At 40.4% G+C, this 26953-nt stretch overlaps 3 protein-coding genes across 6 annotated transcripts in view; 1 reads left to right on the forward strand and 2 right to left on the reverse strand.

Moving 5' to 3' along the window:
* nphp4 (nephronophthisis 4) overlaps positions 1-14380 on the reverse strand; it is a 425525-nt gene extending 411145 nt beyond the window's left edge. Inside the window, exons 1-2 of the mRNA XM_079525926.1 lie at positions 14128-14380; positions 12290-12430 (exon numbers count right to left, since the gene is read on the reverse strand). Coding sequence (XP_079382052.1) covers positions 12290-12430; positions 14128-14367 — 381 coding nt within the window. The 5' untranslated portion in view covers positions 14368-14380. The remainder of the gene's footprint in view (positions 1-12289; positions 12431-14127) is intronic.
* The window catches only part of cUnh1orf174 (chromosome Un C1orf174 homolog), a 148028-nt gene that overhangs the window by 120057 nt on the left and 1018 nt on the right, over positions 1-26953 (reverse strand). For 2 of the 4 annotated variants that reach the window (XM_079526034.1, XM_079526035.1), the window contains exons 2-4: positions 26025-26081; positions 25515-25886; positions 19866-22303 (exon numbers count right to left, since the gene is read on the reverse strand). In XM_079526034.1, the coding sequence (XP_079382160.1) occupies positions 22163-22303; positions 25515-25886; positions 26025-26081 (570 nt within the window). In that variant the 3' untranslated portion in view covers positions 19866-22162. Of the gene's footprint in view, positions 1-19865; positions 22304-25514; positions 25887-26024; positions 26082-26953 lie in introns of those variants that run through there. The other 2 variants (XR_013792057.1, XM_079526036.1) reach the window with 2 other exon arrangements.
* dffb (DNA fragmentation factor, beta polypeptide (caspase-activated DNase)) lies at positions 15571-19516 on the forward strand. Its single transcript, XM_079526022.1, has 7 exons — positions 15571-15791; positions 15947-16073; positions 16760-16945; positions 17380-17459; positions 17569-17742; positions 18712-18812; positions 18912-19516. The coding sequence occupies exons 1-7, from the start codon at positions 15654-15656 to the stop codon at positions 19153-19155; spliced, it is 1050 nt and encodes a 349-aa protein (XP_079382148.1). The 5' UTR covers positions 15571-15653; the 3' UTR covers positions 19156-19516.

Consider the following 26953-nt stretch of genomic DNA (forward strand, 5'->3'; position numbering starts at 1 on the left):
GTACTTACAATTTTGAAGTATTGGTACGTTACTTGAGTATTGCCATGATATTCCAATTTCCAGTACTTTTACTTCTACTCCACTACATCTCAGAGGCAAATATTGTACTTTTACTCCACTACATTTATTTGAAAACGTTAGTTACTATAGTTACTTTGTAGATTTGTATTATTATGACAAAACATACAGTAACCACTTCAGCCCTATATACATTTCGGCCATTTGGAAATAGCCGATCTACAAGCTCACAATGCGTGAGCTTGTAGATCAGCCATTTTCCCAAAAACAAAATGTACATTTGAAAACTTGAAATGGCACATTCTGCATAATGAGTACTTTAACGGAGTAGTTCTACAGTATATTGCAGTATTGATACTTTTACTTAACCCATTTTGACCTGAGATCAGATTCTAAAAATGTCTTCTACATCCTGACAGTTTTCTGAAAAAGCTGTTTCTATGTCAGTCGTTCTTTGATTTTTCAAAAATAGCAGACCTACAAGCTCATAGCGCGGCACTCGGTGCCGCGCTATGAGCTTGTAGATCTGCTATTTTTTGCATATTTTAATGCTAACACCAAAAGGGGTTCCTGCTCAAAATGGATTAAGTAAAAACTATGAGTACTTTTTCCAGCACTGCTGAAATGTTTACCATTGAATAGAGAAGGTGGGCAACTTTGACGACGGAGAGGGCCACTATATTTCCACTCTCACTCCAGAGGGGCCACATTGCATATTACTGTCATAGCAAAAAGAGCCGACCTACAAGCTCTAAACGCACTGCGTTTTGAGCGGCCCAATGGCCTCAGCGTAAATCAGATTTACGCTGAGGAAGGCCCTTAGGCCGAAATGTCCACACTGTTGTTGTTTACTGTTGGAGGGAACAAAATAAAACTAGAATCCTTCCAGGATACAACGCGAGTGCTGTTATTCATTTCTACAGTCTGTATATCTTCCAGAACCGTCCGTGCACCCGTTACTTTATGACGTGGAATTACTCAACCCGAGTGCTTGCTTTTGCTTTCTTCTTCAAGTTACCTCTTTTGGGCATTGCAGTCATCATCATAAACACAATTTATCAAACAGCAGATCTGTGAGCTTGTAGATCAAAGCTTATTTTCATTGTTTGTCGTACAATTAATTGTACGGGCTTAAAGGACCACTTCACCACTTTTCAACATCTCTTCATATAATTGGTCCTCACTAATATAATGTTCATGATAAAACACCACCATTTTTTCCTACTCAGTCTGTGTCTCATAGGAGGGCTTTGGGCAGTTCGGACACCCGTCCACCAGTGACATCATCATTAGGCAGATTTTTTTTTAAACAAGATTTGTTTTAAAATATATTTAGATTTGTATTATCGTGAGAATGATGGCTTCAACCTTTGCATTGCAACTTTTCAGGAAAAGAAAGCCTGCCGTTTCTATTAGCTTGGATTCACCATCGATGATGTCACTGGTGGACGGGTTTCTGAACTGCCCACAGCCTTCCTATGAGACACAGACTGAGTAGAAAAGAATGATGGTATTTTATCATGAACATTAGTTAGGACCAATTATAGGAAGAGAAGTTGAAAAGTGGTGAAGTGGTCCTTTAAGCTACACTTGCTAAATTATGTTTCAGACTTTGCCACAGACAGTACCTTAGTTTACACTAAATTATTACACTTGCTGTAGTTGCACAGAATAACTGATAACTTTAACTGTGGAAAAAGTTTTAACAGCTATAATTACAACATTATTATGATGAAGCATTACAGATATCTGTCCTTGTGTGGCCTCTTTTTAACTAACCCATTTTGGACGGGAACCCCTATTGAAAAATAGCAGATCTACAAGCTCATAGCGCGGCACCGAGTGCCGCGCTACGAGCTTGTAGGTCTGCTATTTTTGAAAAATCGTGAAAATGTGGCGCAGATCTTTCAATATATATTCTTTCAGAGTGAACGTTTTTTAACTCAAACCTTTGCTATAGGGGGTGTCCCTGGAACAACATATTTTGAGATGGGGGTCAGCGGCCAAATACAGATCATTCTAGGGGTCCTTGACGTAAACAAAAGGTTGAGAACCACTGACATAGAAACAGAGGTTTTTCAGAAAACAGTCTTGTAGAATCGAACTTAGGTATAAATGGGCTAAAGTACAATTACCATTGATGAATGATACAGATCTCTCACAAGTTACGCAACTGGTATGCCTCTCAAATCCCCCCCCCCCCCCCCCCCCCCCATGTCATCTTTAAGCCATTTTGACCTGAGATCAGATTCTAAAAATGTCTTCTACATTCTGACAGTTTTCTGAAAAAGTGTGAACTGAGTGGTGCATTGACGTCACACACTAACCATAACAACCATGCTCACATGTACGTGGGGCCACGTACAGGTACACGGGTACAGACACGGGTACAGACAAAGCTGGTTATTGGAGTGGTTTGCACCACTCAAAAAGCTATGTTTCTATGTCAGTCGTTCTGATTTTTCAAAAATAGCAGACCTACAAGCTCGTAGCGCGCCACTCGGTGGCGCGCTATGAGCTTGTAGATCTGCTATTTTTCAATAGCTAAAGCATAACATAACGCCAACACCAAAAGGGGTTCCCGCCCAAAATGGGTTAACGAAGCATGTGAATCTAAATTAATTGTGTCTTCGAGTCATTGGTCGGAAACACATTCTGTTCTCAGTACAGCGCTGAATTAGACATTAAAGGCAGAGTGCAGGGTTTGATCACAGCCGTTACAAGACAAAATGGTAATGTAAAAGGAACAAACTTCAGGGGGTTTAGGTTTTGCCTCTGAACTGGCTAAATGGGATTGCTCCGATCTTCCGTTTTCTGAGATAACATCACTCTGTACAATTAGGATTGGATCTGTAATGGGGCCTCTGATTCTGCATCCAGATAACATCGCTGGCTGGAGTCTTAGTTCTCTACTTTCTGCCTTTTGGCGGTTTTCATCATCACATATCTCTGCTGTCGGGAGGAATCCTCATAACTCCAGGAAATGAAAAATATACATTTTTCAAGAAATTAAGAAAACCTTATATTTTTTAAACCAAGCAATAGAGCACCGAAGTCTGACGTCACTTTCAGTAGAGGGCACCAACACCACAGGTTCGTGTATTTTTTTTATTTGTATTGAAATCTCCATAGGGCGATTTTATGTCGCTTCATATAAGAACTGTGTTTGAAAAATAAACCGACCACCCCGGTGTTTCTGTCAGGGGAGTGGCTGTGCGTCGTTAATGATGTCCATTCATATTTGATACAGCCAGTTTCTAGAGAAAATGGAATTAATGTGACCGCAAAAGCCTTGAAACTACATATGAATGCAATGTCGCTGAGCATATACGTCACGCCCAGCTGTCAACATATTGCGTTCCTGAGATTCCTCGTTGACGTAAGCTCAGCTGGTGGTGACTCGACTCGTACTAACCGCGATACATTATATAGCAATAAAATTAAAATTAAAATAAACGTAATTAACGTTCAGTTTCTGTTGTGCGACGGGCTGCGGGCAGAAGCAGCCTACCCGGAAATGTAGTCTCTGGGTTGTTTGGCTCGTTTCTAACGCTTATTTTGTTACTATTTGGGTATATTTGTACATTTCCACCTTCAGTCGATGCTTCATATCCATATGAGTGAAAAGGCCGGGGTGATCGGTTTATTTTTCAAACACAGTTCTTATATGAGGCGATCTAAAATCCCCCTATGGAGATTATAATGCTTATAAAAACATACACGAACCATGGGACTGGCGCCCTCTACTGATAGTAGAGCAGTGACGTCAGGACTTCGGTGCTCTATTCCGCCTCATCAACTAACTTTATATATTGTCAATTACTTCCATGAGAGGGGGAGAGGTGGTGGAGTTAGTTGCTTTAGCAGACATTTTGAGGGTCCAATGGAGTTAAGATGTTTTGTCCAAATCACTTTTTACTACTTTCCATTGGATCAATATTTTCTAAACAAAATAGCACCGATTTATGGGAAAAAAATCTAAAACCTCAAAAATGGAGTTATGAGGGTTCCTCCGGACAGCAACGAATACTTGTTTGGATGGCCCAGATGTTTGCAATAGACTGGATAGTTTCTTTGGCTCCTTACAGTGGCTCGGAGGTTAGCAGCACTGTTGTCTCATCACAATAGAGCGTTGCAGTCCCTCCCCCTTTCAGAACGACAAGAGACCCAGGAAAAAAAATCCCTATTCATTTTCCCAATAGACGTTTCAAAAAGTATTTATTTAAAGACGTTTACGCCACAGACAAAGCAAACTCTTGTTGTGACAAAACAAGACAGACAATAAACACAATGTTTTGGGCCGATCAAAACATTTGTAAGAAGAAAAACAAAACAAAAAAGTGTTGTACTCTGCCTTGTTTTCTCTTCTTACCAATTATTTGATCTGCCTAAAACAATCAAATCAAAATCCGTGCTCCAACACATTCCGTGCTCAAACACACCTACACACAAGCGCCCCTCAAAACTAACTAAACCAATAATGACAAATCCAAAACTACCTTGGTTGACGGTGGTAAGGTTTTTCTCCAGTGTGGAGACGCAGGTGTGTCTGCAGTTGACCTGACTGAATGAAACTCTTGTCACAGTGTTTACAGCGGTATGGTTTTTCTCCAGTGTGGATACGCAGGTGTGACTTAAGACTACCTGACTGATTGAATCTCTTGTCACACTGTTTACAGTGGTATGGTTTTTCTCCAGTGTGGATACGCTGGTGTCGCCTTAGTTTATCCAACTCAATGAAACTCTTGTCACACTGTTTACAGCGGTATGGTTTTTCTCCAGTGTGGAGACGCAAGTGTGTCTTAAGATTACATGACTGATTGAATCTCTTGTCACACTGTTTACAGCGGTATGGTTTTTCTCCAGTGTGGAGACGCAAGTGTGTCTTAAGATCACATGACTGATTGAATCTCTTGTCACACTGTTTACAGTGGAATGGTTTTTCTCCAGTGTGGATACGCTGGTGTGCCTCCAGATGACCTAAACTATTGAAACTCTTGTCACAGTGTTTGCAGAGGTGGATTTTCTTCCCTGTGCGACTCAGCCGATGTGTCTTTAAGTCTCCCCCCTGAGCTACATTCTTGGTAAACTGTTGATGACGACGGTCATAATTTGGTCCATCCATGACTCCTTGTTTCTGGCTGGCTACGGGGCTGTTGATTGGCTGACAGGCTGCCGAGGGCATCTGTTCATTCCTCAGCGTTTGGCAGTAGAGGTCGTTGTGGCTCCTGTTCACGTGTTGATGGAGGAAGATGTTGGCACAGGCGTATGGACACTCAGAACAGGAGACCCGAGTCTGGACATGTTGGGACTCACTCCTTCCTTCCATCACCAAACCTGATGCTATAAATGGACTGTGTGTGATGGGGACGAGGGGTTTAGGTTCCTCTGTTGGGGATGAGGAAATAATATGTCCTTAATATTATATTACTCTGTCCGTCTTCTCTGTCTGTCCCTCTTCTCCGTCTCTGTCTCCGTCTTCGTCTCTCTTAGGTAAACGCATTAATAGAACCAATGTCTAAATGTCGCACTGAGATGAAGTGAAAGTTTAAAGACAATTCACACCTTATGTAGGCTGACCAGGAACTGAGTTCTGACGTCACACACACACAACGTAAACCGTTGCAGTGCAAACCTAGAAATGATGACCAACGCAGGACGTCCATGTTTGAGCGATCACTATGACATCATCAATGTGACATCATCACCATGACTGCAGAGATCCACATACAAGCCATGCGGTGTCATCTGTACGTCCATCTCAGACACCACTGCACCACACATGCATGCACGCACGCACGCACGCACGCACGCACGCACGCACGCACGCACGCACGCACGTCCATTAGGCCCAGGAAGAGCCTCTGTCCCAATTATTACCATTATTTAATTTTCTTTAAATTGGCCTCATGGTGGTGCCATTTAAAAGGCCTCTTCATCTTCTGGTCTACACTAACAACATCCTGGATTCTTTTTGGATCATGGACCCCACCGACTTCTTTGGCAAATGGGCAAATAGAATCATCACATTCCGGCCAACCGCAATTGGCGTCCTCACTTTTTATCCGCAGTTCCGTGGTACACACACAGACACATAGGAGTACCGTGCTCAGCCAATCAAATCATTGCTATGGGGTACACACAAAGCTGGGCATAACAACCTGGCTCTCCCATACCTCTGTGACCTCCTCAAACGTCATGGGCATCCCGCTAGGGCATTCACTTCATTTTTACTAGTCGACTAGTTGTTTAACTACCTATTATGCAAATATATATATATATATATATATATATATTATTTGGTTTTTTTTGGAAATAAATAGTTGTACATTTAAAACCTGTGTACATTGGTGACTATAACTATAATCTACATGATCTTGAGGCCTACAAAAAAAGAAATCTTATCAACTAGTCAACTAGTACCAACAAGGTCGACTAGTGGATTTACTAGTCGACTAGTTGCTTAATGCCCTACCTCCCGCTCCCTCAGGTCTGGTGATGCTAACCTCTTTGACGTCCCAAAGACCAAACTCTGTACATGGGGTGACAGAGCTTTTGCCTTTGCTGCCCCAACCCTGTGGAATGCCCTCCCTAATGGCAAATGTCAATGGCAAATATTGAGACGTGTGGGGACAAGATTTAGCAGACATTTGACCTGAAGTCCCCTTTCATTGTCAATGGCAAATCTTGAGACGTGTGGGGACAAAAGCTGTTTATAGAAGGGGCTAGCGCCCCTTAAAAACATGCATGCTCAGTCGACCTAACCTGTATAAAATAAATAAAGGCTGAAATTAAATTAAATTAAATTAAATGAAATGATTACTATATTTACCCAGGGTATCTGGGCTAAGCTCAAGAACTTGTTTCCAGCCAGGCCCTGCTCATAGAACATTTCATCGTAGTGGTTCAATGCCTTGTTCAAGGGCACTTCAGCGGTGGTAATTTTAACGTGTCGGACCGCTGATTCGAACTGGCGACCTTCCGGTATCAAGACCGCTCCGCAATCCGTTCGGCCACCGCTGCCATGCTAATAAGCATGCTGGGATATAAAGATATTGGATCGTACGGTGAAGACGACACCCATCAAAATCCATCCTTTGTTGATGAGACGACAATGGAACTCAAACCTCCCAGCTATTATAACTGAATGTCCCAGCAAGTGCACTCCGTACCAAGGAGACAGACCAAAATCGACGGCATAATGCCAAAACCTTCTGTCTTTTGTGTTTCACATAATGACACGTTACAAAGTTCCCTTTGTGACTTTCAAGAAGTAATTGGACATTTCATCATCAAAGCACCTCTCTCAAAGTGTGCATCATACATTTTGACATCAAAGGCCGTTCGTTTTTATCTTGATCAGAGACTAAAAAGCCACCTTCAAAATAATGTGAAAAGGAAGGAAAAAAATGATATCTCTCTCTCTCTCTCATATATATATATATATATATATATATATATATATATATATATATATATATATAACCACAAGCATATACTGGACTTCAGCCAGGAGCTTGCAGGAACCAATGCAATCCACTTCACAGCTTCACAGGACAAGGCAACACATCACATTAAACTGCCCAGTTTTTGAATGATGTAATAATAATATTCAATACAATAAATGTAACTGTATGAATACAGTGGTCTAGCACTTTCCTTTTTAATTTTAACAAATGGCACAAGGTGCCGTGATGAAACCCACACCCACGCAACAGCCATGCAATGAGAACTTGGAGTGTGAATTTAAATTAACACAGTTTCTGCCATGCCGTCAACTAGACCTATATTAAAAAGAGAAACTGAATAGGCCCACAGTTGGCTCCATGAAGACCCGCTCAGCAGAGCATTTAACAGCATGAACAGGATGTTAGAAGTGAAATGCAAGTTTCTAAACACCACTGAAGATTAAATTCTCCACTAAATATTGCTCTAATGAAATGGAGATGTCAGTGGAGCGCGTGGGCGCTCATGTCTTACATTGAGGGGGAGATGAAGAGAGCGGCCACTGCAATGAATATGATATTCAACCAAAAGTCATTGTAGGGGGCTTAAAATAAAACATGAAATAAGTGAGCTATACTTAATTGGGATGTGCTTGCTTGGGTGCCTTTCTAAAATGGACTTCTGTGCAATGCGGTTCTGAAGCAGAATGTGTGCATGAACCAACCGCTGCTCCTTGCAAGATAGCTGTGGTATAGCAGCGATGATGTTTTAAGCCAGGTGATTGATGGGCGCAATTATGCCAGTTGGTCCTTTGGGTGAATGGACTGGATTAATCAGAGCTAGACGCAGAAACTCCTGCTTCTAACAAGATTAGTTATCTACTGTAGTTATCAGAAGGGCACGACTCTTGACCTCTTCTAAGTTCTACTCAAGATCAGAGTCTGCACGACATTAAAGTGGCAAAATCGTTTCATTAGCATGAGTTCCCACTCCGAATAATGGACACATTATGAGACTAAATAACTGTACATGAATAGCAGGCTTGTTAGCGTAGGTCTCGGGTGTTAATGTGAAATAGCCAGCTATGAACAAACTCAAAGTCTCTACGGTGTACGACTGCCAGCAGTTTCTTGCCATCATTGTTTTCCACATAGCCACAATGTACCACAGCATGAAACATTGGCAGGTTGAGGTTATTACAATCACACACAAGGACAACCGCTATTAAATAAAGTGTCATGTTCTTCATCAAAAAGCTCTATGCAATGCCACTATATACTGTAGCATTATCAATATAAGGAAATTGGCCACTGTGTTGCCACATGCTAAATAAAAGATTTAAAATATAGTTCAACCATACTGAAAAGAAAATCCATTCCTCTGCTGCATGTCTTCTAACTCAGGGGTTCTCAACCCGTGAGTCGCGACCCCTCGGGGGGTCGCCAAATTATTTTGGGGGTCCCCAAATAATTTTCAAAAATAAATAAGAAAATAAAGAAATAAAGAAAAATAAAAAAGGTTTTTTTTTTATGCAACTGAATGGCTGGAAAATAGGAATGAAGAGTTGACATAGTACATGCATACACCTTCCCTAATGATTATATCTGGTTTCAGTATTTATTTATGGTGTATTGTCTCTATTATTAATGTTATTGTAGCAGTCAATTTATATTGGGGGTCGAGAGGGGGCGGGGCGGGGGTCCCGAGACGTTGCCAAAGCATTTTCGGGGGTCCCCTGCCAAAAACGTTGAGAACCCCTGTTCTAACTCAAGCTCATTGTTACCCTATGACTAATTAGTTACAAACAAATAAATAGTGTCCCTTTTAGGGATGTTAATAGTTAATCGTTAAGAAAATATTCCAATTCACGCAACAGTTAACAATTAATAAAACATTCTGCGGTTCCATCATTGGGCGGTTTTCTGTGAATGTAATGCTAACTGAGCGCGCATGGCAGAGGAACACACATGTGGGCCGGTTAAAAGAAAAGTGCCCACCTTGGTAGCCACAGAAACGTCTCTGCTTTTGCATGTGAGTTGACAGACAAGACAGTGCACTTTTCATTTAATTTTATTCCTCATACATTACAAAGATGCCATTGCCTGGCCCTGTATCGCAAAATTAATGGTCAAATAAATATTTGATTAAGGAATATAATATGCTTTTGTATTCTTTCTGTATATCAGCAAAATGTGGATTTTTATGTTAGACATTGAGGGAAATTAAGATTTTCACATTTAAAAAACAAGATATGGTTATTAAAACATATCAATGAATGAATTGGGGTATGTTTTACATACATACCTGGAAATCATCCTATGTATGTATGTATACGTATGTATGTATGTATTTGGTTAAAATGGGTAAGGTTTTAAAAAAGGCAAAAGCATGCTCTGTTGCACTGGCCTAAAAGTGGGTCCTCTAAAACTGCTTCAACTTCTGAGAATGTGTGTTTGGTTCATTAGCCACCAGATGGCATACCTTATAAGTATGTATGTATGTCTGTATGTCTGTATGTATTTAAAAGGGGGGCTTTTTTGTAAAATCCCAGCCTACAATACCTTAATATATTTAAAATCCAAAGTATGTATGTATGTATGTATGTATGTATGTATGTATGTATGTATACGTATGTATGTGCGGCCAGGGAGCAGTTGCGGTTCAGTGTCTTGCTCAAGGACACTTGGACACCAGGAGAAGCCAGGGATCGAACTGGGAACCTTCCAGTTCCAAAGCGCCCACTCTACCTCCTGAGCCACTGTTGCCCCCAATGAACATACTGTTCACATAGATTACCCTGGCATCCCTATTTTGGGCATGTCACTTATTATATGCGAAGACTGTCAAAAACAGCCTAGTCCTACTGTATGTGCTTAATTTACTCAGGAAACATTTAACAAAATGGTTTTGTTTTTTGCAAGTATTTCATTCATAATATACAATTTATTCCACAGCCATGATTCTCAAAGGTTGTTTTGCCATTTTAATTTTGTATTTTTGTAATATATTGTTAATTGCAGCCATTTAGCTTACTGGTTACAGTACAGTATGTTCATTTTCTGATGTTAGTTCGGGAGACATGTGTTCCCTGTGGTATTCTGAAAAAGAGCTGGATTGAAAGTCATTGTGTCACAACAAATGCAAGCCTCCCGTGCTGGCGCTCAACAAAGCACCGTGCTGGCGCTCAACAAAGCACCATGGGGAGACTTGATTACCACCCTTTTACAAACTCTGTTGACAACTTAAGATAGTTCAAACGTACAAAAAGTCAAAAGAACAAAATACAAAAAACAACAGTGAGAGTCTGGGGTATGGCTACAGACAAGGTTCTGACAGCCGAGACACCCGTTTGAACCCAAGGACTGGCTGAGAACGAAGTTCAACAACAAGCAACTTCACCACGCTACACAACTACTGTCACAGTGTCCTTGTCCAACAGAGGGACATTCACTGCAGTTTTTTTCCCCCTCACACAAAGCAAAAGACCATGATTATACTGGACAGTCACAGTACCCAGGTACTTGGTAGGGGTGGCAGGTTTCATATTTCTTCACTTTCCCAGCCTCTACAACACATTGCTTTTATTAATTTAATTATGCAAATATTTGTTTAATAATACTGTATATGTAATTGAACCTTTTTTTATTTCCTGTAGGAAAATTATTTTGACTCGGTCCTTTACTTCTTTTGCACAAATAGGCCTGAAACCCAGACATGTACAAGATGTGTGAGATTGTGGAACGATGGGCTCTGGCTCAGGAGCAGTTTAAACTAAAGGGATTGGTCTCCTTCTCAAGGGCACCTCGGCAGTGCCCATGAGTTGAACCAGCACCTCTCCTGCTACCAGTCCACACTCCATATTGTGGGCCGTGCTGGACTTGAACCGGGCGGTGACCCTGACTTTAGATGTAATTGCACATTTAGAACAATAGCTTGTCAGGATTGTTGAATGAATGGAGCATTATACTACAAAATCAAACCATGGGAACGAGTTCAAAACATTGGCATTGTGTGTAAACTTGTCCCAGATAGATGATGCCGTGCTGCCATGACAACTAAATCTCCCTCGCAGAATCAATAAAAGGTATCTACATGCTTAAATCTGCAATCTTTAACTCATTTGTAATCAAAACAATTAAATATGACCAAATCTGTATAGTTAATACAATACAACTAGCACATCTGCAGTAGATGGCACTGGTCTATCTACCGTACTCTCTCATTGAGAAATGTACACCCTGGCCTGGTGTTGTGTACTTTTTAGACTTAGATAGCATTTGAAACAGACTTATAGCATGTCATGTAGACAGCACAATAATTGCATTGTATGTAGTCATAGCACATCATAGTACATATGTATAGCATAGTATAGTATAAATGTATAGTTAATATGTATAGTGTCATTATATAGATATGTTCTAGTTACGTTCTTAGCTAACGCATGTTTCTTGATAAATGCATTTTATATATGTGATGTATTCCCATACTTTTGTTCTTGCCTAATGTAAATCGCTCTGGATTAAGAGCGTCTGCTAAATGCCTAAATTGTAAATTGTAAATTGTGTAACTTAACTTGTGTATGACACAGACTGGTTGACAGCTAGTACTGTCTTGGAAGAGCGGCCGGTAGATGTTTTGGACCTGCTGCATTCAAATGCTGCATGGGTAGTACATACAATTTACAGATTGGGGCTTTAAATAGATATTCCACTGTTACGCTCTTAGCTTACGCATGTTTCATGATAACTACATCACTGCAGAGTACTGTGTGCCATGGATGTGTGTTTTTCAGCTTATATCGATGGAAGGACATTCATAACTGTACCTCATTGAACTGTATCTTGTGACCACTCTTCATCCTCTGGGGGGAGCTCTTCCATGTCCTCCCAAAGAAGTGCTGGTGAGTCCAGTCAAACAGTGACACTCGCAACTGGTAGGTGAAATCCTGTTGCTCTTCTGAATTCTCCTGTGTGTTTAAAAAGAAAAACACTCATTATCCAGTCTTACCATGCAAGACCTGTCTACACAGTAACATCAATTTACGATGTGTGCAAATGAAACCAAGCGTACACCCTAGCAAACTTCTATTTTACCCTAACAAAGAAACCTATATTCTAGTTTTAGTTTTAGTAGTAACTTATTTCTACACCCAACGCTAGCAACCACTATTACACCCTAGCAACCATCTTCTAATCTACACCACTCTCAAAGCCAGGTCCAATAATAAATTAACCTCTTAACAAACAGAATTAAATGTCCTTTTGGTTTACACTGACGGAGGATTTTATAGTGTAGATTGGGGTCCCATAAAACAGGTTTATAGAGATGCCAACTCTCACGCCTACCATTTCTCACACTGTCAAAACATCCCAAGCTATTCCCTGTCTCAATCTTGTGCATTATTTTAGGGACACATGAGTGAAGTGAATGAAATGGTTGTTTCTTTCTGAACTGAAGTAGGCAGGCTGCCCTACCATTAACTAGCCTAAGATGAAAACAATGCTAGGTGTGTCTTGATGTTTGTTGAGGGATGCTGTCATTGCTGTGCGCAATTACACATGGCAGGAAGCACACCAGCGGCTGCAAAATTCCATTGATCATGTGTTGTGATCCACTTCATGTTTGGTGTATTTGTCTGAACTGCACGTGCTCCGTTGTCAGAGTAAACATTTTATAAGAGAGAAGCTGTTTCTAACTGACACACCTGGGGTGAAGTGGGGAATCTGAACCAAACAGAGCAGGGTGTACAGTCGTACAGTACAGATGTACAGTCCTGCTCTGCTTTAATAAATGGTAAATGCCTTTATCCAAGGCGCTTTTACATAGATATACATGCAAGGTACCAACCAGCACATCGGGAGAAATTTGGGGTTCAGTGTCTTGCCCAAGGACACTTCGACATGTAGCCAGGAGGAGCCGGGATTCGAAACGCCGACCCATGGATCATTGGACGACCTGCTCTACCTCCTGAGCCACAGTCGCCTAAACATACAGTAGCCTAGTTGTGTATGTAAAATCTATTTTGCCTTAAAAAAATAAAAATAAGAAATGACATGCTCTACATTTTGGGGAGTTAAAGAAAGTTTAAACTAACTATACAATTTATTTTAAAGATTAAGTTCCCATAACCCACTCATTGTACCCTAAGAAACTGGGAGTGGGGAGATGGATATTAAGAATATTCTTAAATATTATAGTTCATATTTAGTAGTTCTTCTAAGTACGATGAATGAATCGAAATGAATTATAACTGTATCGTGTGTGGTGGTGCCTATGGTGACGCAACACATGCCATGCCACCAAATCTCACTCTCAGGCTTTGAACAGTTGCCAGCCCTGTTTTGTATCAAAAGGAGGTGCATAGTCCTCCAATCAAACTGGGGCTCCTTGAAATGAAAAGGGTTGAGAATCAATCACTGTTCTACACTAGTCTACTGTCTACACCCTATGGCCCTAAAACAACGACCAGTTTTTCCATCTCTCATATTCATTATCCCTCCCTTAATCCCTCCATCTCTCCCATGTATGGTGTCGTGTATCAACTAAGCTACCGAATTGAGTCTTAACAGCAAGACAAGAAGAATGCATACTTTTATAAGGCAACTAAAGTAGCTGTGTAACTAAAGAGTGTCCGTGTGTGTGAACTGAGGTTACTGAACTCACAGCTGGGACCTGTTGTTGCATGTGAGCTGCATTAACCACACGGCTCAGGGTGAGCTGGAAGCCTTCCGAGCGGGTAATGAGGTGACTGTCATGGACCAGGTGAACGGTCTGACAGTGTGGCGGTACCGTCCTGGTTCTATCAAACAGCCCGGCCCAGTCCTGCGACGTCGAGGACATGTCCTCCTCCTCCTCCTCCGGTTCTGCCTCTTCTTCCCGGTTTAATGAATGTGAGCGTGGCATATTGTAGCTACCGAACGAACGCTGTTCAATGAATCAAAACACGGTGGGTATTAGAAACTGTTTTTCAAACTAGGAGCCGCCATATTGAAGCTAGACGCCCCTAACGTCACAAATAGGGGGATTTGGCTAAATAGAGCAATGCTTTCGTTTGGTATAATTGTCGAGCGAGAAAGATTAAATGTGAAATAAACGTAGAACAATAATTATCGTTGAATTTATTTTTATTTGAATTACATTTTTGGAGAAATCAAATAAAATACATTAAAATGCTGCTCGAAGTCAACCCCCGGACCCTCTCAATTGGTATGTCCCAACGCGATGCCTCCGTTTCTATGGTAAAGTCCACGTTGCTATGCAGTTCTTCATCGGGGACTATTATATGGAAAACAGATCATCCCTGGAAATGTGTCGCCATCTCGCGACACTTTATCTCGACTTTGATGATTGATTGATAGATTGTTTATTAGACGGAATGTAAACTTTGGTTGTAAATGTGTACATATTTGAGTCTGCCAACACATGCACAGTGCTCAGAGTTGACTTAAGTATCGATTCAATACTGCAATATAGAAATACTCTGTTACAAGTAAAAGTCCGGAATTAAAAATGCACTACAAAAAGAAGTGTTTAATATATGTTTTGTGATAATAATAAAAATCTGCAAAGTTAAGGAACTACTAAAGTTTTCAAATAAAGGTAAAGTAATAGAAATAACTCGAAATTGTACTTGTAGGCTACTTATTACCACCAGCCACCACTGACATTAACGAGAAAATATAGTTTTAAAAAATAAAATAAGGGGGGGGGGGGTAGCGGTATAACAGTGGATACATTCATTTTAAATACATTTACAAGCCGTTCTGTATTGGCCTATCTCTTTTATTATGTTTACTACAATTTGTCTCAAAAAGTGACTGCATAGTCTTGAAAGTGTGCTTCTTTTCGTTTCAAATGCTTTATGTGAAGCTACTTTGTAGCCTACTTGTAGGTCTAACAGGAAGACACATTTGTAGTTGTGTAAGCTATATTTTGCAATTATGTGACACAGCTCCGTTTCATTTATGTCCCCTCCTTTAATTGCTCATACATTTCTTAGTTTTGACTTTGAGTTACACATTGGCAATGTAAATGTATGTTTCCCCTGCCAACTCCCAATCTATCCTTTAGATGGCAGTGTGTATCCTTTGGTGGGGGAGGGTTGTTTACAAAACAGAACAAGAGACTACAGTTTCGATGTGTTTTATTACAGTATTTACCGCGGAAGTCGAAGCAGTAATAAGGTAACGATGTTTACAATGTTTGGTTGTTTTGGAAGAGAGAGCTGTAAACCCGTTAAAATCCGGAGTCTCCATGGAAATAGAAAATATGGCGTTGCAGCAAAAAACCTGAAGGAGTTGATCAAAAAATCCTGCAAGCTATTGCAAGTAAGTTAAAGCGAGAGTTTTCTTTTGGCACGGAAATAGAGATCTCTATTTAAGCACACAACGCTTCGCGATGGGACTCGCTGTGAGCTTGTAAATCTGCTATGTTATGTTTGATCTCTTTAATTTAAGCATCACTGTTCTGTTCATATTTCCAGGCACCCCGTGGCTCACACCGTGTTTGCTTGTATGAAGACGGTACTGAGGTGACAGAGGAATATTTCCACGTTCTTGCAGATAATGTGGAACTTGTGCTTCTCTCTGATAACGAGACATGGGGTGGATGTAAGTCCTGTTATAAGATTACACATTATCTGTAGTCATTACTCTACTCATTACATTATTTGTAGGTATTACCGTTATTAACTCGGGAAATGTAATAGTGTGGACCTTGTATGCTTTATTACACTTAGAGTAAGTATAACAAAAACCTGTAATAACATTCCCCCAATAATATGTAGGCCTACCGGTAATAAAATGTCCTGACTGTCTGATATTGCAAATCTAATTTGGGGGAATTACATTCCAATATTGTTTTTGCCGTGTTCATATTCAGTCCAGAGTTTGTTAATTATTATATAGGTTAATCTCTCTCTATAATATAATTATATTCTATAATTATATTCTTAAAACTAAAAATATTGAACACTGGACAGAAAATACACAATATAATCAGTCAAAACAGCTTTATGTTGGGGGGAAATATCTATAAGTTCCCAATAATGTAATGAGGTAGGCCTATTACACAATCAGTACATGTCATTACATTACACAAGTTGTTTTTTTGGACAAATTCATTAGACTTTTGTCTATTATTACATTATTTGTTAATTATCAAGTACTGTTCACATAAAGTCAGTGTGTCGACGTATGAGTCATCGGTAATTATACCATGTATCTGCACATGCTGATGCTACCATTCTGCCATGTAGTGAGTCAGTGCCTTTACATTGTGCTTCATGTGTTTTCAGCGCTCTGTGGTCTGAGCCAGTTGCTGAGCACAGACAGACACGCTGACCGTCTCATCCAGGAAGCCAGGAAACTTCTCACAGATGAGTCAGCCCCGGAGACGCGTAAACTCCTGGGTGAAATCCTCTGCCACCTGCAGGATAACTCTGATCAGGAAAACAGAGAGGACGATGAAGGCTGGTTCAAAGGTAAGGCCATCCCGTGGGGATGCTTTATAGCGCTATAGGTTCCCAAGCACTGGGTCAGGGAGGGCACATTTGTGGGTCAGACACATTTCTATTGGTCCCTTTATTTTTGTTTTCCCACATTTTGATGAATATTTATGAATTAAAAACAAAATTCAGTGGGGGTTCTTTTCATCTTTTTTTCCAGTAATTTCTTGAAGAAATCAATGAAAAATCTAAGAAATTCCATGAATTAGAAAACAACTGTTTAAGCTCGTGACGTGTTGTGAGCTTGTAGATATGCTATATTTTCACTAGTTTGGGTCCCGGGCAAACATCTAATTTCTCTTTTGGGTCACGGGCTAAAAAGTTTGTGAACCACATGCTTTAAAGTATAGGCGACATCCTTTTATCAATCTGTGTGTGTGACCTTACCCCTGACTGAGGTTTCGTCTCAGGTGTCAATGTTCGATTCAAGACCAAGTCCGCCTACATGAAGTACAACTGCGAGAGCAGGATGCGTGGCTACCTGAGAGAGGTAACAGTGAAGTCTCTTAAGTCTAATGTATAACAGTTCTCTACATATTTTACATTTTTGCAGTTTTGCAATTTACATTTTATTTAACCAGTTTTGCATGTCTACTTAGATGGCTGACGTGTCGAAAACCATAAAGAAAAAGAAACTCAGGGAAGAGTTCCAGGCAGCGGCGGAGTTGCTGACGGACAAGCTAAAAAAAGACAAGTACAACGGCTGCTACTTCGACAGGACTGAAGAGGAGCCGGACCGCTTCTGCACTCGGGCTGGCTGGTTCACATGCCAGGTGAGGGATTACTATAGTCTGGCAGAGAGGCAGATATAGCTTCATATAGAAGTGTGATGGATAACAAATCCCTTGTGGCAATGTCTTGCAGATCGAATGGGGAACCAAAGACTATCCTTTTTTTCGGTTAGAAAGTTGACCAATTCACTATCACGCTTTAATGCATTCGTTCTCCAACATGTCTAGGAGGCGACGCGTTAATATTGGAATACACTTCAGATTATCAAAGTAGATTCAGATGAAATCTTTATTGTGCTTCTATGGAGGAAATTTGCTTTCACGGTCTGTGCACAAACAAACACTCAACACAAGACAGACTCAAACCACGGTATAAACAAACTAGAACATCACAACACAAGGTCAGTGACACACTGTAACTGACCTGATCTGCAATATATATATATACATAGACACACACACAGTCACACACACACACATACGTTTGTCGACAAATGTTTGACCCAGAATAGGGATGCTAGAGTTCAAGTGGCTTCGCATGCGGATAGGGTTATAGTAATGCCACAAATCAGACCTATGCCGTGGTCAGTGCTCTGTTCTTGGTGCCAGTGTTTTATTTTAGAAAATGTAGTGATTTTCAGGAGCTCATTTCTACTGGTGAGGGCAGCATTATGAAATAACAGATGGCGCCGTACAGGAGCATGGGTTTAATAATGCTACAGAACATCAAGAGCAGGACATGGAGTCCCGTTAGTCTGAACATGCATTAAGGTTGGCGAACATGCACTGCTCCCGTGCTTGCGGTTATGTTTAGGTTAGGGTTAGAGATGGGGATAGTAATTTCGGAACAATGAACCTTCTGACTAATGACACGGCACCTAGTTTGCTGTCGGCAAAGTGTCTTATGTTGGCAGCATTTATGGATGTGTATCAAGATCGAAGTACTGAATGTCAATAGGAAACTCTTGAGTCCTATATAAACTGAACGACTGTACCTCTCACAAACCTCAGGGGCCGTTCGACCAGGCGGCATGCACGTCATTCCACTCAATCAACCCCTATGGCAACCAGGAGAGCAGGGTGGTCTTCAGCACATGGAATCTGGATCACATGTAAGTGACATTTTATTCCGGAACTTGCTCTCCATTACCGTTGGGACATTACCTGCTCTAACTGCCATTACAAATATTGTAAAATATGCGTTTCTATAGGATTGAGAAGAAACGAGCAATCATCCCTGACCTGCTGGACGCTCTCTGTGACCACAAGTACACTGACATCAACATGGACTATTTCTACAGTCTGCTGTTCACCAGAGTAAACCTGAAGCTTGTTCACATTGTGTGCCATAAGAAAGGACAGCACAACCTGCACTGTGAGAAGAAAAATATCTACAAACGGGCCATAGAAACAGATAAGACCATCAAAAATGGGAAGCGGTTACGCCGGAAATAGCATTCTACACTTTTGAGAGTGCCAAAACCACTCCTATAGACAGCTATGCGTGTCCCTGTGTCTGTCCCAGGCTGGGTCCCTGGGTCTGTCCGAGCACGGAAATAGCGTTATAGCGTTTGTTCACCGCCAAGTGTCACTGTTGCACAGCCTAACACACACACACACACACACACAGGCCAGGGATGAGGGCTTGTACAGTACGTACAGCACAAGTACAGTACAGCACCACTCACTTCAGACGGGTCTGATTTTTTTATTTATTTAGAAAATGATTTTTTTTTACTTCATTAATTTATGCAAATTAAGTGTGAGAAGTAGACATGACATTGGGAAGTTTTCCCAATCAATAATTATGTTTTTTACTTTTAAGAAAATCATTAATATATACAAATGAACTGTGAAACGTACATGTTGACATGAATTTACAATGCTGGTTAACAGATGTAAGATCTTGTTCAGGCAGAGCCAACCCTTTCCTTGACCCCATTAGCTTTCTTTGACATGGCATGTCATTTTTCTTTCAGACTTGCAATAACTTACAAGAAGCAAAATGCCTAGTGGCCGTGATATTTGCTTTTTCCATCAGCTCTGAACAATTGTTTAAACAGCTGGTCTGCAGAATTTGTTGGCCTGCTTTTCTTTGTTCATCATTTACATCATGGTGCTAGTGATAAAAGGGATTTAAGAATTAAACACCACAGGATTTTAAATAAGTGTTTCATCATTTATTACATTTGTTTCATTTTTCTTTTGTAATAAAAAGCAACAAAAACATACCTCGACAACAAAATAATTAATCTCTGGAGCTTTATAAATGTAAAGTGTCATGGGATTTTCTTTTTCTTTTAGCCAGAAAGTTATTCTTCAAATAAACAGTCAAAGATTAATGTGCTCTGTGTATTGGCACTAGTCTGTGATAATAAAATGCATTGTTTTGTACTACAATTATTACTGGAATTATATGTCTCATTCCATCAGGCAGTTGCATAGCAAACTACAAAAAGCAATGTGCATAAATAAGGCATTTGTTAACAGGCGATACAAAAAACATTTATCAAAAATATATTGAATGTCTGATTGCTGGGTTTATATGAATCAACAATATATACACAATAGTGCAGTCTAGTATTTACCTTAGCAGATATAAACAATATTGTGTTAGTGCAAATATCTTTAGTCTCAATTGATGCATAACTATATACAAATTTACATTTCGCACAAATCATGTCTTCATATGATCTTCAGGCCATCAATCATCATTAATAAAACATTTAGTGCCAGTGTTTTTGGAGTAGCCCTTTTGCATCACTCATGTAACATGGTAAAACATGGTGTTGACTGAGGGAACCATGTAGTGGCTAAATGAGCCAGTGTTAACTTAAAGGAGAATACCATGCTAGAAGGCTTTCTTACCTTTATTTGTAGTCGTTACGTCTAGGTGTTATTTTGTGCAAAAGTGCATTATTGGCTATTTCCCCTACCATAAGCCCTCAATGAATTGCATTGAATTGAGTGGGGCTATGGGGTGTTGTGTTAATTCGCTTATTTCCATCGCTCAAAAATCAATTTATTTTGTATATATCCTCTCTTCATAATGTAAATAGTATCCCAAGCGGCACACTTTACTACTTATTTCGATGGAAATGAGCAAATTAGCACAAAAACCCAACCCCCATTGAGGGCTTATATTAGGGGAAATAATGCACTTTTGCACAGAATAACACCTGGACCTCTTTGGTGGGGACGTAACAACTACAAATAAAAGGTAAGAAAGCCTTCTAGCATGGAATTCTCCTTCAAGATCTATATACTTGGTTGTGCGACAGAGTAAAAATTGGGGAAAAGAGTTGCATTCCGAATTTCCGACGCACCAATTCTGAGTTTCGGACGCACCGCCATTTCGACTACGTGGCTTCTGCGCCGTGCGTTTAGGGTTAGTATTGTATCTTTATACATACCGGTATGCAATTTTTGTTATGATAGAATGGATACAATTTTCTTTTAGGTCCCTCTGGAAACGAACACGCAGCATGTTACACAGGAGCACGTTCTCTTTCTCAGGTCAATTAATAATTACTTGAGGCTGAGCCATACGGTCAAAGATGGGCTGAGACGAAATATGAAGACATGTTGATCAATGGGTCATAAGCATTAGAGTTTCCATATTAAAAGTAGCATTTTGGATCGGTTAAAAAACTTAGCAGGACATTAGTGAACCCTGGTGCTTGAATTGGGCATTGAACGAAGATATTGTTTATTTGGCTAGAAAAAGCTGTTTGAATCAAGCATTTCATGTTTGTATCTAATTTAGTGACAAGGCTGGTGGTTTCAATAAAGGTTGACCCTTTTATTTTACAATTGATTATCTGAGCTGTTCCAATGTGGGGTTTATCTTGCAAAGCAACTCCATCTTGTGCCCATTACCGCGAAATATAACCACCCCGGTACAATCTCACAAGTCACAACAAGGCACAGAACAATACAAACAGTATGTATGGCATGCTGAGATAAACCATTGAAAAATCTAGTCCTATAATGAAAAGTACCACAGGAGAATTAACACACTCCAGCCATTATCAGAAAAGACTAAACTTGAGCCTGTAAAAGTTTAACTTCCAAACTACATTATGAAGCATAGCCTATTTCAATAGAGAGTATGCGCATGCGTAAAGTGAATGGCAGATCGAGTGGCAAATCGAGTGGCAAAGTGAGTGACAAAGTGAATTTAATGTTGTTTAAAATCATTTAATTCAATAAAATCAAACTTTTCTGTTTGGATGTAGGGGCTGTCAAGGCCAGAAAGTAGTTTTTTGCCACTTAGTAGGCGTTCCCGCATAACTTCCTGGTATGATGATGATGTCACACGCATACCCTCTATAGCACCATATTGCATTACTGCAGCTACTAAATGGACTAAATCTCTCCAACAATCACATGGTCACCTTGTCAGTTTTATTTGGCTTCTTCCTTGGCACTGTGTCCTCCTCCTCCATAGGCAAGTATTACCCTAACTGCCTCCTCTGTCGTCACACTGCATGTCAGACGAGTGGCACACGTCTTCATCACTGTCTTCAGGTGCATAGAAGTGTTGTCTCCTGTGTTCCCGCCGGCTCCTCATGGATGTGGCTGCTGGCCTTTGCAGATATTCCTGTGACAAAGAAGAAAGAGCAAGAGGCAGCTGCCTTCGAGTTGCTTGTTTGGACAGGAGAGGAAATCCTATCGCTGTGATGTTTGACTAGTCGATTCGTCACATCAGGAGGACTTTATCCTGCTTGTTAAATACTTAAACCCTATATACTTCACTTACCAGAGTCCACCACAGGTCTATACTAGGCCTCCAAACCTAGGGTTTTAGTGGTTAATAGACAGTCATGGGAGTCCCATGTCTGGTGACTGAAGCATACTGTAAGAAGGTCTATCTATGCCTGTTCCCTAGTACATGGGTTCCCAAAGTTGGGGTCGCGGGACACTGACTGTGGGGTCGCAAAATTAATTTGGGTCATTTTGAGAGGCACTAGCCCCTCCTATGCTCAGCTTTCCACAAAAGTGGAAAAGTTTTTTACTCATTCAACAGAATGAGTAAAATTCAATGTAAAAATGATTACAAATACATTTTAACTATACCATAATTGTTCAAAGACCCCTACATAGCCCTAGGCCTAATACACGACAAATATGCACGCTTATGTGCATAAAATTACCTCCGGGGTTAGGTTGGGGTCGCGAGTCAATGGTAGCATTATTTTGGAGCCGCGGGCTGAAAGGTTTGGGAACCCATGCCCTACTATATAACTGGGAGGATTACACAAAGGTTTAACTTTGTATTTCGCATTTATTATGTATTTAAGTTTGAACGGCCTCTGTCCACTTCTGAATCAGTCAAGGTGAGCGATTGCTGCAGACAATAATTGATTATGTTTCCAAGCTTGACTCTGGAACATACCGTAGCATAAATGTGGAATCATTCAACTTTGAGGACGATTCTACAAATGTCTTCTAAATCACGACAGTTTTCTGAAAACATGTTTCTATGTCAATGGTGCTCAAACTATTTCATGTCAAGAACCCCTAGAATTATACAGTATGTAATTGGCCGCTGACCCCCATCTGAAAATATGTTGTTCTAGGGATCCCCCAGAAGCAACGATTTGAGTTAAAATACGTTCACTCTGAAAGAATATATATTCAAAAATTTGCGCCACAATTTCAGGATATTTCAAAAATAGCAAATCTACAAGCTCGCTATGAGCTTGTAGATCTATCTATATCGTCGATCGTCTATGCAAGTAGAGGTGACAGAAGTACACAAACTAGTAAAAGTGGAAATATTCGTCAACTTGAAATGTTAAAGCACATCTTCTTCAGCTGCAAATACAAATGTGTTTATTTGGAACAGGAACTACATTTCAGTAGACATTCATTACGTAATCTTCAGATCAGATAACCTGATGACGGTCTGTGTACCGAAACGCTGTTCCTGTTCCCAATAAATATATTTTCATGTGCAAGTAAAAAAATACTGACATTATTGTGACATACTGTACATTACATAAATTGGGTGTTTTTACCATCATGAACCCAAGCATCCCTCCCTATTCTGGGCAAGCATGCCGTACATTGTGATGTACATTCATCGACATGCCATAAAAATAGGCCAATATTCAGCGACAATAGGAAAACATTTGGCCAAAATGGGTATAGAAGCTCACAGCGCGTTCAGCTTGTAGATCCGCCGTTTGTATTTGACGTAAAACAGTTTTTAAGCGCTTAATGTGTTTCTTTAAGTTGAAGAATCACAGATGAGAAAGCAGTATGTACTTCAAATCATGATGCGTTTGTTTTTGAAGACTATTTATACTGACAATTAAAACTATGTAGATCAAATAATAAAACAATTTTACATGAGCAAAAACAAAGGACTGCTATCAGTCGCTGTGCAACAACTTTGCTCAAGCCTAACCACTGCAGATGTATAGATGATCGAATTGTATTAACATAGTCTACCATACAGATTGTATAGTAAAAAATGAATTCTGTATTACAGTACATTTTCAACCTATCTTCGTCAGAGGGCTGTGGACAGTTCAGAAACCCGCCTGCGGCCTACCACTGTGACATCATCGATAGGGAATCCAAGCTAACAGAAACTGCAGGCTTTCTATTCATGTTGTTCTTGCCTTATTTATTTGCTTTAAGTGAAAAGAAAAACATGCCTATAACAATGTCACTGGTTGGTGGGTTTCTGAACTGTACACAGCCCTCCTCTGACACAGATCGAGTAGGGGGGGAAAGTACCATATTATCAGCATCATGCAGTGAGGAATAATTATATGAATAGGCTATAGGTTGAAAATGGGCTTAAAGTACCAATACTGCAATGTCTACACCCTACACTGACAGTATAATAATGCATTGCAAGCCTGATTCTGCAAAGCCTTTGATAATCATCACTACTGCACAGCTGGCTCCACTGATCACTTCTCTACTGTGTTGCTTCGGTTTCGCAAGTACAACAAATAACAAAAATGCTAAAAGCAAAAGATTCCAAGGCACTCTCCTCAATGTTTTCACTATATTTAGATTAGGGACACCAGGGTAAATGTGGTTAAGGCACTGCCCTTATGTGTACTGTAGAGTAGACTGCACAAGCCAAAAACAGTACATGCACCAATCTGTTCTGTTGTCAAATCTTTTATGTTTACATTAGATTGGAATGGTATTTGATCATCTGCCTGGATGGAATCCGTCACATGCAGGGGGAAGAAAATAAGCTGATTATTCCCCAGGATTAAGTGTTATGTGAATTCTACAGTAACAAGTCTGTTTTGAAAATGCAGTTTAGCTATATAAACTATAGGTTTCTCTTTTAAAATGCAATTAGGTTATGTACAATCAATATTATGCTGATATTAAATGGCCAATCAATCAGTGCATCTTAAATACTATTAACAGCCAATATTCAGCATTCAGATGGTGAAAAATTGGGTCATGTTAGGGAGAAGTTTCCAATTGGCAATCATTGTTTACAGAAATGCAATAATTTATTCCAGTTCCCCCAGGTATTGGGGTAAATAGTCTACAGAAGTCATTCTCAAAGTGGGATCCATAGGGACCCCCATGGGTTCACTAACAAAATGTGTTTAAAACTATTTAAACACATGAGCCCCATTTTGCAAAATAACCGACACGTTGTGAGCTTTTAGATCTGTCATTTCTGTTTTTTGGGGTTTCTTTTTGGATAAATCTTCTCTTATGGGGGTCCCCCTTCCTGGCACAAAATCTTTTCAAATGGGGGGTCTGTGTGGTCAAACACATATACATTTAGGTGTCCTTTGAACCACTGCTCTACAGTGCCTCACCTGCACAACATCAAGGTTACCAAAGAACTGCTCCACGGGCAGAATCTGATTACTGTCATCATCCGGGAAGGTGATCTTCTCGGGACCGCCGTCGTCACCCATCAGCTCCGCCTCCCGTTTCTCCACCAAGCCTTTTGCTCTGCACACACCGGGCTCCAACCTCACGCCGGCGTCGTTCTCTTTGCCCTCCTGCTCATCGGGCTGCGGCGACGCCGTGCAGCGCCTTCTGTCCAGTGACAGGTGGCACTCACAGCTGATGAGAGACTCCATGATGGGACCGTGTGCTTGTCTGCTGTTAGCACCACCGACCGTGGGGGAAGCTGCGCAGGCTGGCTTTGGTCTTTTCATATCCGTTCTCCTCTTTGCAGAGGCCTGAGGAGGAAATAAGTTGAAATAAATTGTCGATGATGCAGACAATTTCTCAACAAGTCTTGTTGAGAAAGTGCTTGCTGCTCACTAGAGAGCTAGGAGTTTGCTTTTGGTCATTTCTCCACTAGTTTCAATGCAAACCTTATCTGAGCCACACTTGCCCCTCCTCCTCTTCAGGTTGCCAAGTCGACCAGACATCTGCGAAGGGTGAAAAGTGAAGAAAATATGGAATCCCCACTTGGCCAGGGTGGGGAGATATTGCACATATTGCACCGGGTGTACTACTTACACCCGGGTCTAAAGTTCTCATGGAAGAGTACTAGGGAGACCAACTCTAACCACTGCAGATGTATAGATCGAATTGTATTAACATAGTCTACCATACAGATTGTATAGTAAAACATGAATTCTGTATTACAGTACATTTTCAACCTATCTTCATCGGAGCACTGTAGACAGTTCAGAAACCCGCCTACCACTGTGACATCATCGATAGGGAATCCAAGCTAACAGAAACGGCAGGCTTTCTATTCATGGAAAGTTAGCATTCTATAATATAAGCCAATGTTCTTGCCTTATGTATTTGCATTAAGTGAAAAGAAAAACATGCCTAACAATGTCACTGGTTGGTGGGTTTCTGAACTGTACACAGCCCTACTCTGAGACACAGATCAAGTAGGGGGGGGAAGTACCATATTATCAGCATCATGCAGTGAGGACCAATTATATGAATATAGGTTGAAAATGGGCTTAAAGTACCAATACTGCAATGTCTACACCCTACACTGACAGTATAATAATGCATTGCAAGTAAAGGTTCTGCAAGACAAATCTTACTTGAAAATAAAATTGCATTCGTATTGGCAGCCAAATGTAGGCCTACTAGGCTATAAATAAAGTATATTGGTCTGGTCCGTCAATGTGCAAGCACTGCCAAGCAAACATTAAAAGGCCAGAAATCACTTGATTAATCTCCAATGTGTTGTATTTTTTTTTTTAAAGCTTGTTATATTATCAATTGTGACACATCAGAAACGTTATAACCAAAGCTACCAAAGAAATATAGTGAA

The sequence above is a fragment of the Electrona antarctica genome (genome assembly GCF_951216825.1).
Source record: "Electrona antarctica genome assembly, chromosome: 2".
In the NCBI taxonomy this organism is placed as follows: Eukaryota; Metazoa; Chordata; class Actinopteri; order Myctophiformes; family Myctophidae; genus Electrona; species Electrona antarctica.

Excerpts from the sequence above, each read along its gene's own strand:
- dffb (XM_079526022.1), top strand. The coding sequence starts at position 15,654 with ATGTTTACAATGTTTGGTTGTTTTGGAAGAGAGAGCTGTAAACCCGTT. Across the intron at positions 16,946-17,379 it reads CGATGAAGGCTGGTTCAAAG|GTGTCAATGTTCGATTCAAG; the intron begins GTAAGGCCATCC and ends GTTTCGTCTCAG. Across the intron at positions 17,743-18,711 it reads CTGGCTGGTTCACATGCCAG|GGGCCGTTCGACCAGGCGGC; the intron begins GTGAGGGATTAC and ends CACAAACCTCAG.